At 48.3% G+C, this 14,855-nt stretch overlaps 1 protein-coding gene across 9 annotated transcripts; it reads right to left on the bottom strand.

Moving 5' to 3' along the window:
* Positions 1 to 661: 661 nt before the first annotated feature.
* On the bottom strand, positions 662 to 13,123 carry LOC109775127 (uncharacterized). 9 transcript variants are annotated; one of them, XM_073510237.1, is made up of 7 exons: positions 9,645 to 13,123; positions 9,519 to 9,544; positions 4,753 to 4,869; positions 4,400 to 4,586; positions 2,526 to 2,644; positions 1,733 to 1,797; positions 662 to 1,265 (listed from the first exon to the last, which is right to left on the bottom strand). In XM_073510237.1, the coding sequence occupies exon 1, from the start codon at positions 12,489 to 12,491 to the stop codon at positions 9,861 to 9,863; it is 2,631 nt and encodes an 876-aa protein (XP_073366338.1). In that variant the 5' UTR covers positions 12,492 to 13,123; the 3' UTR covers positions 662 to 1,265; positions 1,733 to 1,797; positions 2,526 to 2,644; positions 4,400 to 4,586; positions 4,753 to 4,869; positions 9,519 to 9,544; positions 9,645 to 9,860. The 9 variants fall into 9 exon arrangements, 8 of the variants coding, with proteins under 8 accessions (XP_073366338.1, XP_073366342.1, XP_073366337.1 ...); XR_005772482.3 differs by lacking the exons at positions 9,519 to 9,544; positions 9,645 to 13,123 and adding an exon at positions 6,316 to 6,459; XM_073510241.1 differs by lacking the exon at positions 9,519 to 9,544 and having other exon boundaries at positions 1,728 to 1,797; positions 3,837 to 4,586.
* Positions 13,124 to 14,855: the final 1,732 nt, after the last annotated feature.

Genomic DNA, 14,855 nt, shown 5'->3' with positions numbered 1-14,855 from the left:
TCGGAGGAGGCCGCTGACTTCGCATCCCCGGCCAAGAAGAGAGACACTAGGTGCAAGACTGCCATGTCCAGTCCGGTGTCGACCCTGGCGATCTGCTGGTCGCCCCAGGCAACAGCTGCCCCACCACTGAAGACCACAAGGGCTAATTGGGAGATCGCTTGTGATCTGTGATGGAGCTGCCACCTCTGTTCGTTATATGGCATTGGCATGTGTTGCCGACTGTAATGTTTCTTTCCCCTCTAGTTTCCTTGTCTCCAGATGACCTTTTTCTGGCTTTATTTTGTTGAACAGCTCCTCTCAGTGAGCTGCTGTAAGGGATCTTGATTGTTTCATTCGAGCTAATGGAACCGGGGAGGGCCCTCCCTGTTCTTCTAGAAATGAGTACATGACGGCGCCGGGGGACAGTCAAATGATAGAGACCGACAAAATCAACTGACTACATAAAATTTTCCACCGGGACGCTACATTCATACTGGTCACACTACTGGCAGACACATGGACAACCGAGCGACGGAAGGCGGAAAGAATAATAGCAGAACAGGCAAGCTCTCTATAAGTCAGCATCTCCTCATAGTTATAATCCCTGATGACAAACCCATATAATCCCTTGAGAAAACGAACGGCTCGGAAAGTGAGTAAAACAAGATTGAATGAAAGTGAATGGACAACTAGTACTGGTTTATATTGATTCTCAAGTATAAATACATCTGGAAGAGGTGGGAAGAAGAGGTGCCTGTTCGGAGGCATCCCTCCGGAACAGGTGCCTGTTGGCATTAGAGACTTAGAGGGAAGGGACATGACTTTTTGGGGTTGGACTGACACACCCTTTGCTAATGACTGTTTGTTAATTAGCATGTGCTAATTAACAATAGACATGTGCTAATTAATTCCTAATACTCCCTCCGTTCCGAAATAGTTGTCGCTGGGAGTTCTCCCCAACCAGGTGAAAACGTACAGAAGTACAGAAATACCCCTAGTTTGAAAACAAACCGTCTTCCTCCTCCATCCACGAGGCAGTGCTCCTCCGCGCCCCTCCGTCGGGCTCCTCCAGGCCAGCGCTCCTCTTTGCCCCTCCGCCAGGCCCCTCGTCGCCCCTGCTTCTCCGCCGGGATCCTCCAGGCCAGCGCTCACCTTCTGCCCCGCCTGACCCTGGCCAGCGCTCAACTCCTCCTCCGCCCCCACCTCCTCCACGGCCACGGCCAGGCCACCAGCGCCTCCATCCCAGCGAACTCCCCTGCTTCTGCTCATCTTTGTGGTAGGCACTCCTGCAAAATTGTTCATGTTACTTCTGGAAATATTCAATCAAGGAATCAGGAAACATGTTAATTGATCATGTTACTTTTGGGAACGTTCAATCATGATATATCAAGATCATGAGATCTGCTAGTTTTGGAAACGTTCACTCAGGAAATCGGCCAATCAGGATATCAAAATATTTTGGTAATGGAATACTAGCAATATACCGATATCAAGATCATGATCTGCTAGTTTTGGAAACGTTCACTCAGGAAATCAGTCAATCAGGGTATCAAAATGATTTGGTAATGGAAACTTTACTAGTGTACACCCCTGTACATTATCGCTAGGTGTGGGTACAAAATTACAGTATCTTGAGCGTCCCCACCAACAGAATTACAGTTAAGAGAATTCAGCCAGGGCGCAATTTCGAAACAGAAAGACCAGTCACAAAACAGAAAGTCTTGGTTTGAAAATGGTAGGTAGGTCACCTTACCAGCTTCTCTTTCTTTCATTCATTTCCATCACCATCACCTTGGATCGAGTTCTCTTTCTTTCACACTGCCAAAGGAATTTAGTTAGGAGTAACACTAAGTGAATCAAATTTGCAGATGACGTACTGGAAAAGGGTGTTGTTTCTTGACAAGAAAAAGCAGAGTTGATGTACTGAAAAGGGTGTTGTTTCTGAAACAATTGTCATATTATGAGTTCACCTAAGAAAATTAAACTGGTTTCTGAAAGTTCGAATAAGGTGCACAAAGCCTTATGGTTCAAATAAGATGACCATGACAGTAAAAGCAATATCGACATGGAGTAAACATTAGCACTAATTGAAATGAGTAAACACTAGCAATATTAACAGGAGTAAACACTAGCAATATTCACATGGAGTAGTTTATTTGACAGGAATAAACAATAGTAACATTAATACATTTGCATTACTGCTGATAATGACCATGTACTGCTGGAGTACTTTTGCATTCAGTAAAGGAGTAATTAACAGAAAAGGGTGTGTAATGAAATGCTTATTGTGCTTTTCAAACCACTTTCTGAATTTTTATGCACATATGTGCATATTAATTCAGCAAAGTGCTTAAACGAACTACAGTGAATATAAAGAGCCACCACAACCCACAATTGAATTTTACTCAGGAAGAATTGTGTCCTGGAGAGCATGGCATTATACCTGAACTGTATAGATAGCCACTTGGCAAATAAAACGACCCCCAAAACTGAGAAACATGATCCACATGGAGTAATCTACAGTACAAGGTTAGTGATGAACTCACCTAGCATTTCGTCAAGTTCACTGAAGAGATCATTGAGCAGGTCGCGCTTATGCTTCTCCCTCTCTGCTTTGTGAATAATCCTCAGGGCCTTCTTCTTGCACTTGTCGTCAGTGACAGGCCTACGGATCGAAAGCTACTGCATCAGCAACAATGGAAACACGGGCCTCATTGCAGAATTTTGGAATCTCATGAATTTTGGAGCAGACGAAAACATCCTCACACAATCAGCAGGTGATGTTTCTCTTTTGTTCAGAATTTTTTCAATGAAACCAAAACAGTACTGCACTTCATTTAAGCTACTCCATACTCCAGTTTAGATAGGAGAAGAAGATAAGAGAGTTTAGAGAGCAAGGAATATTTACTCCATTTGAATCAAGGCCTGATGTATTGTAGTTTAAGTGTCAACAAACAATGTGGTCTACATTTCCATGCCACTAGTCTAAATATCTGTGGATTATTTTTTTACTAAAATGTGATTCAGAAACAATGCAGAGTTGCCTCTGTTTAGATGCAAGTTAACTAACAGAAACGTACTCGGAGTACAATTTTCGTGTGTAGTCGGAGTATATGTTTACTGGTTTAGACTTAATAACATGAGTAGCTCAGAGCTGAGACCTGAGAACTAGGCACTCAAATTTCTGCACTTTATTCTAGCCTCCTGCATATTGCAAATCAAAGCACACGCACACACACAGCTGATCCGCACCAAGGCGAGTTCAAGAGACGCACTGATTTGTCAGACGTCCCGGCGACATCGTCGATGTGGAAGTTGACGCTGCCTATGGTCCAAAGATGGCTCCAACTAAATTATGTTTTACACAAAATAAGGTCCAATTCCTCCTCTATACAAATCTTTAGCAAGAACTACCCTACCGCGAACTAAACTACCAACGAAATCAATCACAGCAACTAAACCATGGAGTAGAAGCTAATCCTACTCCAGATTGCCGCAAACCAAATGTTTCTAAAAACAAATGTTCAGAGTACTTGCATGTTCCTCCAACAGTAGGAATTATTCCTAACAGAGCACTACACATCCTCTCACAGTAGCAATTCAAGATGAGCACTCTTGCTTTTTTGGCTGGCCCAAGCTCACAAGATTGTTCTGCCTCAGGAAGTCAGGAGATTGTTCTGCCTCACAAGATTGTTCTGCCTCAGAGCACTACCAAGTTTAACTGAAACTTAATTTCAGTTAATCTTCCCCTCCCTCTCGCTCTCCCTTTTAACTGTTGGTATCCAACCAACCAAGCAACAGAGAAGCGGCGTTGGGCAGGGAGGAAAGACTCCGGCGTTGGGCAGGGGATTACTTACGTTGGGTAGGGGAGGAAGCAGCTACTCCGGCGAAGACGACGACGTGGGCACCGTGAGGACGAAGACGCTGCTCCAGATCCGCCGCTCCACTGCTCCGGAGCTGCTCCAGATCCGCCGCTCTGGTGCCGCTCCACATCCATGCCTCCGTCGCCCAGATCCAGCGCTGGTGCTCCACATCCACGCCTCCATTGCATATTCCAGAGTAGAAGCTCGTCGCCGGCTCAAAAGATTGATTTTTTTACCTCCGGGGTGTGAGTGGAGGCGGAGTGGTGGAGATAAAGGGGGCGGTGGAAAGGGAGAGGGAGAGGGGAGGGTGAGGCCGGCGAGCAAAGGGGAGAGGGGAGGCAGGCGAGAAGGGGAAGGCCGGCGAGCGGCGAGAAGCGTGGGAGAGGGCGCTTGGGAGAGCACGAGCGAGTGCGTGCGGCTGGGCAAGTGAGCGAGCGAGTGCGAACGACGCAGAGGGCAAAATTGGAAAGTGGGGATATTTCTGTACTACGCGAAAGTTGAACTAGAAACCTCCAGCGACAACTATTTCGGAACAGAGGGAGTAGAAAGCAACCAACCTCTTCGAAGGGGCATCGTGAGCCAGCCGAAATGCACACCCAAAAGAAAAGCCTCTTAGGCTTGCTCCTTGCTGGACAACCGCAACCTCAATCTCCACCCCTCGAGTATGGAACCATCGCCGGCTACCTCACGTATGAAGAGTGGACATATGAAGAGTGGACATATGAAGAGTGGAACACAAACATCCTGCAGTAACCAAGCAACAACAGAAAACATCCCAACCAACACAGGATAGGAAAGGAACCCAAAGAAAACACCATTAGACTTAAGTACACCTACAGATGTAAGTAGGCAAGGGCTAAAAAGTAACGACATTGACATAATAAAAGTAAGCTGCATGAAGAGTAAGCACCTGAAGAAACAGGAACCACAACGCCTCTACCTATCGATTACTTCCTCTGAATAGCTATTAATCAGCTGCTCCGCCAAACAAACACAGGAAAATCCCAGCAAAGGTCAGTAGGTCACCCTGGAAGAACAAATATAGTCAGTATACGATGGAAGAAGGCACTAACAAAGTAACAGTTTGAAGGCAGCACCAAACAGGAAGCAGTGCATGAATTATTTCTAAACATTAGTAACACTGCAAGTCTAGAAATAGTACAGCAGGATAGATTCAGAATCAGATAGTTGTTTCGTGCACAACTAGACAGAGCTAAATGAATAGTAGTCCTAACAGAAGCCGCTGGCATAACCATCTATTCATATGTAACAGAAATAAGGCACGTCCACTCTAAGAAGCAGCATCTTTTCGAGTAAGGGGATCCTAGCATAGCAAATCAACTCAATACTTAACTCTGTGTGCAAGAACTGGGATATAGACAGATACTGGCATGTTTTGTCTACAAGCTTTAAATTTGTAGCTCACTCAGTGACCATTGTAATGTAACTCATGTACACATCATATTCCTCAAAGGGAGCAATATTTTGTTCCGACAAACAACTGTGCCTAAAATCTGAATGTCAATACCATGAGACCTAGAACCAAGCACTTTTTAAATTATGAAAAACAGTCACCAATGAGCAGCACCTATTCTGCCAATAAAATTGTCAGATCTGGCCAACTCAAGGTGCTAGCACGCTACAATGATAATGCCTACAAGATCGACATTCCACTCGACAAGTACAACGTGAGTGACATCTTCAACGTCAAGGACATATCTCCCTACCATGGTGATGAAGTTAACGATCCAAGGACGGATCTTTCCCAAGGAGGGGGAGATGATGCGGATCATCCTTCGGTCATCCCCATGGACACCACACCGACTCGTCAAGCACCAAGTGGACCGATGACAAGAGCCCGTGCAAGAGCTATCGAAACCGAGGTTAACTCTCTCCTTGTTGAACTTCCCTTCGACCCACTTGAGACATGGCTACTACCTCAAACAGAGATACTTTGTGTGCTTAGGTACCAAGGAATCAGCCGAGGAAAAGGAAAGGAGCAAGTTGGACCCCCAGAACATGCAGAGGAATTGTGCCCAGCCCAGAAACACCGGTCAAGTACTGGTCCACTACCGCTCAAACTACCGCTCCGACTAGCAAACCTAGTGTTTTCGAGCAGTTCAAGGCCGGTAGCATCCCGGTTGTTCCTACAGCCCCAGCTCGACCGGTACAACCGGTCTCCACTTCAACACACGCCTCCAGGAAAGTGGTACAACCGCTCCAAGCGGGACAATCGCCTAGGTGACCGGTACAACCGGCCTGCCTGTGCGCAGAGAAAGGGGCCTCGACCCATGTATCCCCAACTTACCCCTTGGACTATAAGTACTCGTTTCCTAGCTCCGAATTAGGGTTAGCAAAGTGTATGAGACTATCCATAGGAGAAGATCCCTAGTGGATATCAAAACCCCTTCTAGGGAATGATCTATCTAGATCATCAAGACCTCATCTCCTCTTGGATTTGAGAAGAACTTACCTTTGTGCTTGTTTTCCTTTGATTGATCTTGTATGCTTGTGGATCTCAGCTATGCTATTCTAGTGGATGTGTAATTGGGTTTTGTTTGAGTGATTTCTCTTGTTGTTCTTCCCATTTCCCCTCCAAGTGTGAAAAGATCATCCATTAGGGTTCCACCCTACAAAAACATCCCTCTTTACGGACTCCTCCCATGTCAAGTTCGATCTACCCCGGACTCTCTTGACATTATCGGCACGCTTTAGCAATCCACTATGCACCGGCACTTCTGGAGGCCTGCCCTGAATATGCCCAAACCATCTTTGACGATGTTGGACAAGCTTCTCCTCAATCGGCGCTACCCCAACTCTATCCCGTATATCATCATTCCGGACTCGGTCCTTGTGTGGCCACACATCCATCTCAACATGCGCATCTCCGCCACACCTAACTGTTGAACATCAGTGATCAAGCAACCTCCAAAATATGTCGATTCTTCCTTTCTGCCAGTCCATTCTAAGTAGGAGTGTCCAGACATAAGGTTTGATGCAAAATCCCTTGCTCTCATAAGAAAGTCACAAACACTTTATTCACATGCGCTTCTCACCAGACAGCTCGATACCCTTCTCTCTTTTCTCTAGGCCAGCCAGCCACATGGCTTATATGGGCCTGGGCCGCATGGGCCACACATACAACACACTTCAACATATTTCATGAGCCAGAACCGATTGTTTGAGAGGCCCTAACATAAGCAGCAAGTGTACCATCAACTTTACATGGCAAGAGAAAAATCGAGATGCCAAAAACATTGGACAGCAAGCTAACAAACTCAATTTTTTAACATCAATGATGAAATTTCAATTCCATTCCTCAAATCATGTGATTGGCACCTGTTTCAAATGCAAGAATTTTCACAGGAATTTTCAACAAAAACACCAATGAAGAGAAGTCTAGAGGAGCATATCATACTATGATCTGGCTAACTTCCAACATTCCAAATTGTTAGAGTACGTAATGGGCCTAATGGGCCTGGGCTGGCGGTATAGCCCGTTAGTCTTAGGGTTAATTAGAGATAAGGGTCGCTTGCTTAGGGGTCAAGTAAGCCTTGCTGGGGAGTCAAGTAAACCTCTCTATATAAGGGGAGGAGATGTATCAATCTAATCAAGCAAGAATTAAGAAGGAAATCCCTTCCCTCTTGCCCGGCCGTGGGCAAAAAGGCCCCCGGCCGGCCCTCTCGCGCCCTCCTTCTAGCAGCCACATAACAATCTGGTATCAGCTTTCCCGGATTCGATCATGTCCAGCCCTCCACCGAGTTCTTCCCACCCGCTGCCGCCGCACACCTACCCGCAGCCGCCAGCGTCTTCATCGGCGCTGCTGCCCCACACAGCAGGCGCGCCGGCATTGGGTGTGCTGGTGTCCTTAGGGGCGATTGCACCCTCTGCCCCGGCGCCGTCCGCCCTCGACCTCACCCCGGAGCAGATGACAGCCGCAATCCTGGAATTACGGCAGGCCATGGCGGGCATCAGGGCCTTCCTCATCGGGCCCTATGCGCCCCAGCCGCATCCCCAGCAGCCACCTCCTCCGCCGCCACACCAACAGCAGCTACCCCCGCCGCCGCCGCCTCGGACGCGACCACGGCGTCGGTCATCTCGTACCAGTATGGGATGCCCTACGACGGGTCTGCGATGACCTCGTTCCCATCAGCACCGCCGCCGTCCCAGGGCGTCCCCATCCAGCAGATCAAGTTCCCGCCGTCGCCGTCACCGCTTCCGGCTTGGATCGTTACCCGCCACGTGTCGGCGGCGGTGAGGCTGCAGGCTGCATCGCACGGCCTCCTAGCACGTCGGCGTGTGCGGGAGATGCATGGTCTGCAGCTGCCGCTCCTCCAATTTGCGCTTCGCAACGCAAAGGACCTCGATCTCGTCCGCTGCGTCGGGGATCTTGGGCATGCGGTTTTCCCCACGGGTGGCGGGCATGCTGTTTTCCCCACGGGCAGCGACCTCAAAGTCTACGACATCGGCGGTTGGGGGGCGCACTCCTCATCATTCTCCATCGAAAGCCCTCCACTCTTCTCTGTGCGGTGCAGACCAACAGCCGTCCGGCGGGGAGAAGGCATGGTGTCACCGACAGGAGCGCACCGCGTAGCACCACTACATTCCGCCGCCGGCCGCCGCGAGGGCGCCTCTGCTGGTCGCTCTTGCGACCACTTCCAGGCGGCCATACACATGCACTCCTTTTGTCCAGATGGTGTACATGGGATCCAGGTGGCTGTACACGTGCACGTCCGACGTGCGGATGGTGTCCACTTTATGTTCAGGGGTCCAAAATAAAGCGTCCCAGTCCATTTCAGGTTGAGAGTAATAAAACAAGCCGAGATGTAAAAGGCTTGTTTTTAGGTGTTAGGTTTGTGTTGCGTCGAGTCATGGTTATAAGTTGGTTAGGTTGCAGCTCGAGGACAAGTTGCATGTCCAGGTGGGGTGTAGTGTTAGAGTACGTAATGGGCCTAATGGGCCTGGGCCGGCGGTATAGCTCGTTAGTCTTAGGGTTAATTAGAGACAAGGGTCGCTTGCTTAGGGGTCAAGTAAGCCTTGCTGGGGAGTCAAGTAAACCTCTATATATAAGGGGAGGAGATGTATCAATCTAATCAAGCAAGAATTAAGAAGGAAATCCCTTCCCTCTTGCCCGGACGTGGGCAAAAAGGCCCCCGGCCGGCCCTCTCGCGCCCTCCTTCTAGCAGCCACATAACACAAATGGAAAAATACTGAAGATTGTCTCTAAATTCAAATGTTTTGAAAAGTTAAACAGCAAGGAGGCAAAATAATAAATATTCAAACTAAATCAACTTAATACAGCAAAATAAAAGCAAGATGCCAAAAACATTGGTCAGCAAGCTACCAAACTCAACTATTTATCATCAATGATGAACTCAACTCCATTGTTCAAATCATGTGATTGGTGCCTGTTTGGAGTGAAGGAATTTCACAGGAACTTCATAGGAATTTTCAACAACACCAATGAAGGGAAGTCTAGAGGAGCACACCATACTATGATTTGGCTAACTTTCGTCATTTCAAATGGCAAAATATTGAAGATTGTCACTAAATTCTAATAATGTTTCAAAAAAAAAACAGCAAGGAGGGAAATATTCAAACTAAACCTTCTACATTAATTGTGGTTCATATGGCTAAGGTTTGATACAATGTTCCAAAATAAGTTAATGTGCTCACTTGGAGGGTTCAAATCATCAGCTTACCTGATAAAAAGATTGGTTCCAACATATGATTAGGCATAGTGACTGGATTTTTCTTCTTTTCTAGAAGCAGATATATAAATTTGAAGATTCAGAACCTTACCAGAATCAAGGGAACTGCAGAAGAATGTCTTCTCTCCAAACAGCAGCACAGCAGGCATGCATTCAATTTCAGCCATTTAAAAAAATATACTATAAGCCACATAAAAACTCCCATATCAAGTGACCAAGAAGCACAAACTGTACAGCCAGATCAATTCAGTCACAGCAGAGATGCAAATTCTGCAACAACAAGTGTCACAATACAAGATCCTGAATATTACAAGGATCTAGAAGCATGCTGGGATTTGGAAATCTCACTCAGAACTGCACCAACGACCGCAGCTTGCTCGAGACATTCAAACTTGTTCAAAGCGTCTAAAAGACTGATGCATGTCGTCACATTGACTCTACATGCCCTTAGACGAGTTTCTTCAAATATGTGATACGCCTCCATTGCTCTGTTTGCATTGCTCATACCCTCTATGAGAGCATTGAAACATGTAGAGTCAGGCACTCCACCATTGGTTTTGAACCCCACAAATAGGTTGTAAGCATCTGTTATGTTCCCTCCCTTTGCAAGCCCGGAGATCATGGTTGTGTAAGTGACAACGTTTGGGATCAAACCTTGTTTCTGCATTTCTTGCCAGAACACAAAAGCCTTGTTGTACTTCTGTACCCGGCAAAGGCCATTTATAAGAATGCTGTATGTATAGGTATTTGGTGGACATTTCATTTCCTTCATTGACTGGAAACAAATAAGGGCCTCGTTGATTTCTTCAGCTTTCACTAAAGCATCCATGAGACTATTCCATGTATAAGCATTTGGAATCAGACCCTTCTTCAGCATCTCTTCTAAAATTAAATAAGCTTCATCTATCCTGCCAGCCTTCCCAAAGCCATCTATGAGAGAACTATACAAAATAATATTCAATTCTATTCCTTTCGATTTTGCTTCTTCAGAAAGCATGTAAGCCTCATCTAACCTATCAATCTTGGCCAGACCATCAATAATGGATCCATATGTAGCAACCGTTGGAGAGATATGTTTTAGCTTCATCTCCTCGAGAACTTCATAGGCCCTGTCTACCTTTCCAGATTTGCATAACCCATCAATAACAGCATTGTAAGCCCGAGCATCAAGTGCAAAACCTTGCTGACTCATTGCGTGAAAAATATTGGACGTTTCTCTAGCCTGACCAGCTTTTGTGAGACCATGAATCAAAATGGAGTAGCTTCGAACATCAGGAAGAAACCCATAACTCTTGATGTCCTCAAAAATTGTTCTTCCCTTTTCAATCTCACCTGCTTTGAAAACACAATCCATATATGTGTTAAGTAGGATGAGATCAGGCTTGCATCCTCGACGGATCATCTCTTTGAAGATCTTGTGCCCATCTTCTTTCCTTCCATGCAGAAAGCAATTCCTGATCAAGGAAGTATATAACACAGGATTACCATTGTGGCCTGCATCCAACATTTTCTCGAATAGCCTATAGGCCTCATCAATCTTTCCCTTCTTTCCAAGGCCATCCATAAGGGAACAGTACGTCACAGAATCAGGATTGCAACCTCTCTGACTCGCGCTTTCAAATATTGTATGGGCCTCATCGAGCAGCTTTGCCTTGCACAGCCTATCCACCATTATGTTAACCGTCATTAAGTTTGGATACAGACCATCAAGTTCCATTTCATCACGTATCTTATATGCTTCATTAACCCTCCCAGCCATGCACAACATATCAATAATGATGTTATACGTCGAGGTATTTGGCTTAGCATCCTTCTTCATGACATCAAGCAATCTCAGTGCCTCATCAACCCTCCTCTTCTTCCCGAGGCACGTGATAATTGAATTAAATGAAATGACAGATGGAATACAGCCCCTCTCCCTCAACCGCTCAAGCAGCTTGTAAGCATCATCAAACCGGTCAGCTGACCCATATCCCATGATCATAGTATTATATGCATAAGCACAAGGCACAGCCCTTTCCACCTCCATCTGCCCAAATAACTCCTCTGCCTCACCTAGTCTCCCTGCCTTGCAAAGCACCCAGATCATGCTTGTGTATGATACATCATCTGGCTGCAGACCCTGGGCTCTCAGCTCATGAAAGAACTTCCAGGCCATGTCCACATTCCCAGCCTTTCCAAAACAATCAATACACACATTGTACAACACAATATCTGGCTCAAGGCATCTCCCCTTCACCTCATCCACAAGCACCAACGCGCCCTCCACTCTTCCCTCGCGGGCCAGGGTCCGCACCAACGTCGTGAAAAGAGGCACGCCCACCTCATACCCAACCTCTTGCATCTGCCGCAGCAGTTCCAGCGCACGCTCGGGCTGCCGCGCCTCAGACAGAGCGCCAATCAGCACGGTGTACGCAGAGAACGCCGGCCTGAACTTGAGCCGCCGCATGGTGCCAATGGCATGGAAGGCGTCGTCGAGGCGGCGGGAGCGGACGAGGGTGGCGACGAGGGTGGCGCAGGCCGGGTTGGGAAGGCCGTAGCCAAGGAGGGACATCTCTTCCAGGACCTTGTCGAGAGCCGCTAGGTCGTGGGAGAGGAATGGGAGGACGGCGTTATACGCTTCGGGGGGCAGTGAGTGGGGAGAGGAGGCGAGGAGGAAGAAGGGACCGGCGAGAGAGGTGTTCTGTAGGGAGCGGAGGACGGAGAGGACAACATCGGGGGAGGGGGGAGGGGCAGCGGAGAGGGTGGAGGAGACGGCTCGGGCCAGGTCGTGTGTCCAAGCGGGGGCGGCGGAGAGAAGGCGGAGGAGCTCGGCGCTGAGAGTGGCGGGTGTGTGCGGGGGTGGTGGGTTAGTGGAGAAACCGCTGCGGGTCCGGAGAAATGTGTAGGCGGCGAGGGGGCGACTGCGAATCGCCGGCGTCCGCAGCGCCGCCGCCATGAAAATCCACTAAAACCTAGGAGAGCAGGGTACAGAGCGCTCGTTTGCCTATTCGGCTGCGGAGCATCCAAAGGGGGGCATCTTCAAGCAGAGCTGGCCAAAGGGGCCGGCCCGGCCCATGCTAATCAGGCCAGGCACGACACGGCCTATGGGGGCACGATTAGTAAGCGGGCCGTGCCGTGCGAGCCCACGTACTGCGCCTCCAAGCCCAGGCATGGCCGCTTAGGGTGCGTTTGGTTTGATGGATAGACTAGGGTGGTTACGGGTATCCCCATCCAGCTGGACAAGGATAGCCTTTTTTCTTGTTTGGTTTGATGGTGAGGTTAGCCAGGTTTTTGTTTGGTTTGGATGGGTGAGGTTAGCCAGGTTCAGTAGAAATCGAGATGGGATGGGAGGATGCCAGATCGGGCCAGGCCCATGCTGTGCCGCATTCAGGAGAAATCGAGATGGGAGGAGGGCAGATCGGGCTGCGTCCAGTCTATGCCGCCAGCGGGAGCATCGGTCCGGTCGCTGGGCACTCACCTCCGGCGCCATGGTTGGATCTGTTCTGGCCGCCGCCGCGAAAGGAGATGGAAAGGAGCGGTCAACGAGCGAGGCTGCAGAAAACGTTTCGCCCGCGCGAGGGATGCCCATATCCGTGACTTTTTCCGGACGTGCGGAGCCGGATTTTAGAGGAATATTCCAAGCATCTGGCTGACCATATCCCTCCTGATCCCAACTCGCCAAGGAACCAAACGGGTGGCATCCATCCGAAAAACGGCTATCCCTGTCCAGTCGTGGGATAGCCCATCAACCAAACGCATCCTTAGCTAATCGGGCCGGCTCGTTGGCTCGTTTAGCACGCCAGCCTGTTTACAGTTCGGCCTTATGGGCTGTATTTGGGCCATTTTAGGCCTATTAGGCTGATTATATAGGGTAAACATATTTAAAAAAATAGGAAAAAAAATAAAATAATAATAAACGGGCCGTGTCGTGCCGGCCCGCGTGCCTAGCCTCCAATCCCAAGCATGGCCCCTGGCGTGCTGCGTGTCGAGCTAGCTCGTTTAGCCTGGGTGGTGTCGTGCCTGGGCCGTGCCGTGACTGCGTGCTATTGGGCCGGCCCAGCTAGCCCGGCCCGTTTGGCCAACTATATCTCCAAGACTCCAACGCGGTCGACCGCACTAGACTTTCGATTTCCTTAGACGAGGCCACGACTTTCGTGGTACTAATAACGATTTGGCACATTCGGAAGGCCCAAAATGATGAAAAAAAACAACGATGCAAGAAAAACCAATGAGGTTAGGGCATCTCCAACGCTGACCCTTAAACCGTCTGCATCCGTCCGGACCGCACTGTCCAGACTGCAAAAGCCATCAGCGCGGGTCTGTATCGGTCTGCCGATCGGTCTGACCGTATTTTCTCCTGCAAATTAGAGACAATGTGTGTGGGGGGTGGGAGTAGCAGGAGTTCGGACAGTAGAGTCCGACACCACCGGCCCACCCAATTCCCCTCCCGGTCTCATTTCCTTTCACTTCGTCCCTTTTTCCCCTTGCTTTGCCGCACCCTCCACCTTTGTTGTTGTGTTATACGTCTCCAGTCGCCACACAGGCATTGTCAGACGTCCGCAACCAGCACCGACGCTTCCGCTCGCCTCCGCGGCGGCATTGTCCACCCTGGAGTCGTTTGTACCTAAGTACACTCCGCCCCCCTCTCGACGACCTCTATGACGGACACCATGCTTGGCAGATGTCCGCTCAAATGCCATTGAGCTTATTTTTGAACGCTATATCATTTTTTAGAGTACAAAGTGTTGGAAATATGCCCTAGAGGCAATAATAAATGGTTATTATTATATTTCTTTGTTCATGATAATAGTCTATTATTCATGCTATAATTGTATTGTCCGGAAATCATAATACATGTGTGAATACATAGACCACAACGTGTCCCTAGTAAGCCTCTAGTTGACTAGCTCGTTGATCAACAGATAGTCATGGTTTCCTGACTATGGACATTGGATGTCATTGATAACGGGATCACATCATTAGGAGAATGATGTGATGGACAAGACCCAATCCTAAGCTTAGCATAAAAGATCGTGTAGTTTCGTTTGCTAGAGCTTTTCCAATGTCAAGTATCTTTTCCTTAGACCATGAGATCGTGCAACTCCCGGATACCGTAGGAGTGCTTTGGGTGTGCCAAACGTCACAACGTAACTGGGTGACTATAAAGGTGCACTACGGGTATCTCCGAAAGTGTCTGTTGGGTTGGCACGGATCGAGACTGGGATTTGTCACTCCGTGTGACGGAGAGGTATCTCTGGGCCCACTCGGTAATGCATCATCATAATGAGCTCAATGTGACTAAGGCGTTAGTCACGGGATC

The sequence above is a fragment of the Aegilops tauschii genome, chromosome 3, assembly GCF_002575655.3.
Source record: "Aegilops tauschii subsp. strangulata cultivar AL8/78 chromosome 3, Aet v6.0, whole genome shotgun sequence".
In the NCBI taxonomy this organism is placed as follows: Eukaryota; Viridiplantae; Streptophyta; class Magnoliopsida; order Poales; family Poaceae; genus Aegilops; species Aegilops tauschii.
Note: the sequence above shows the minus strand (reverse complement) of the source record. Positions and strands in the feature narration are given on the sequence as shown.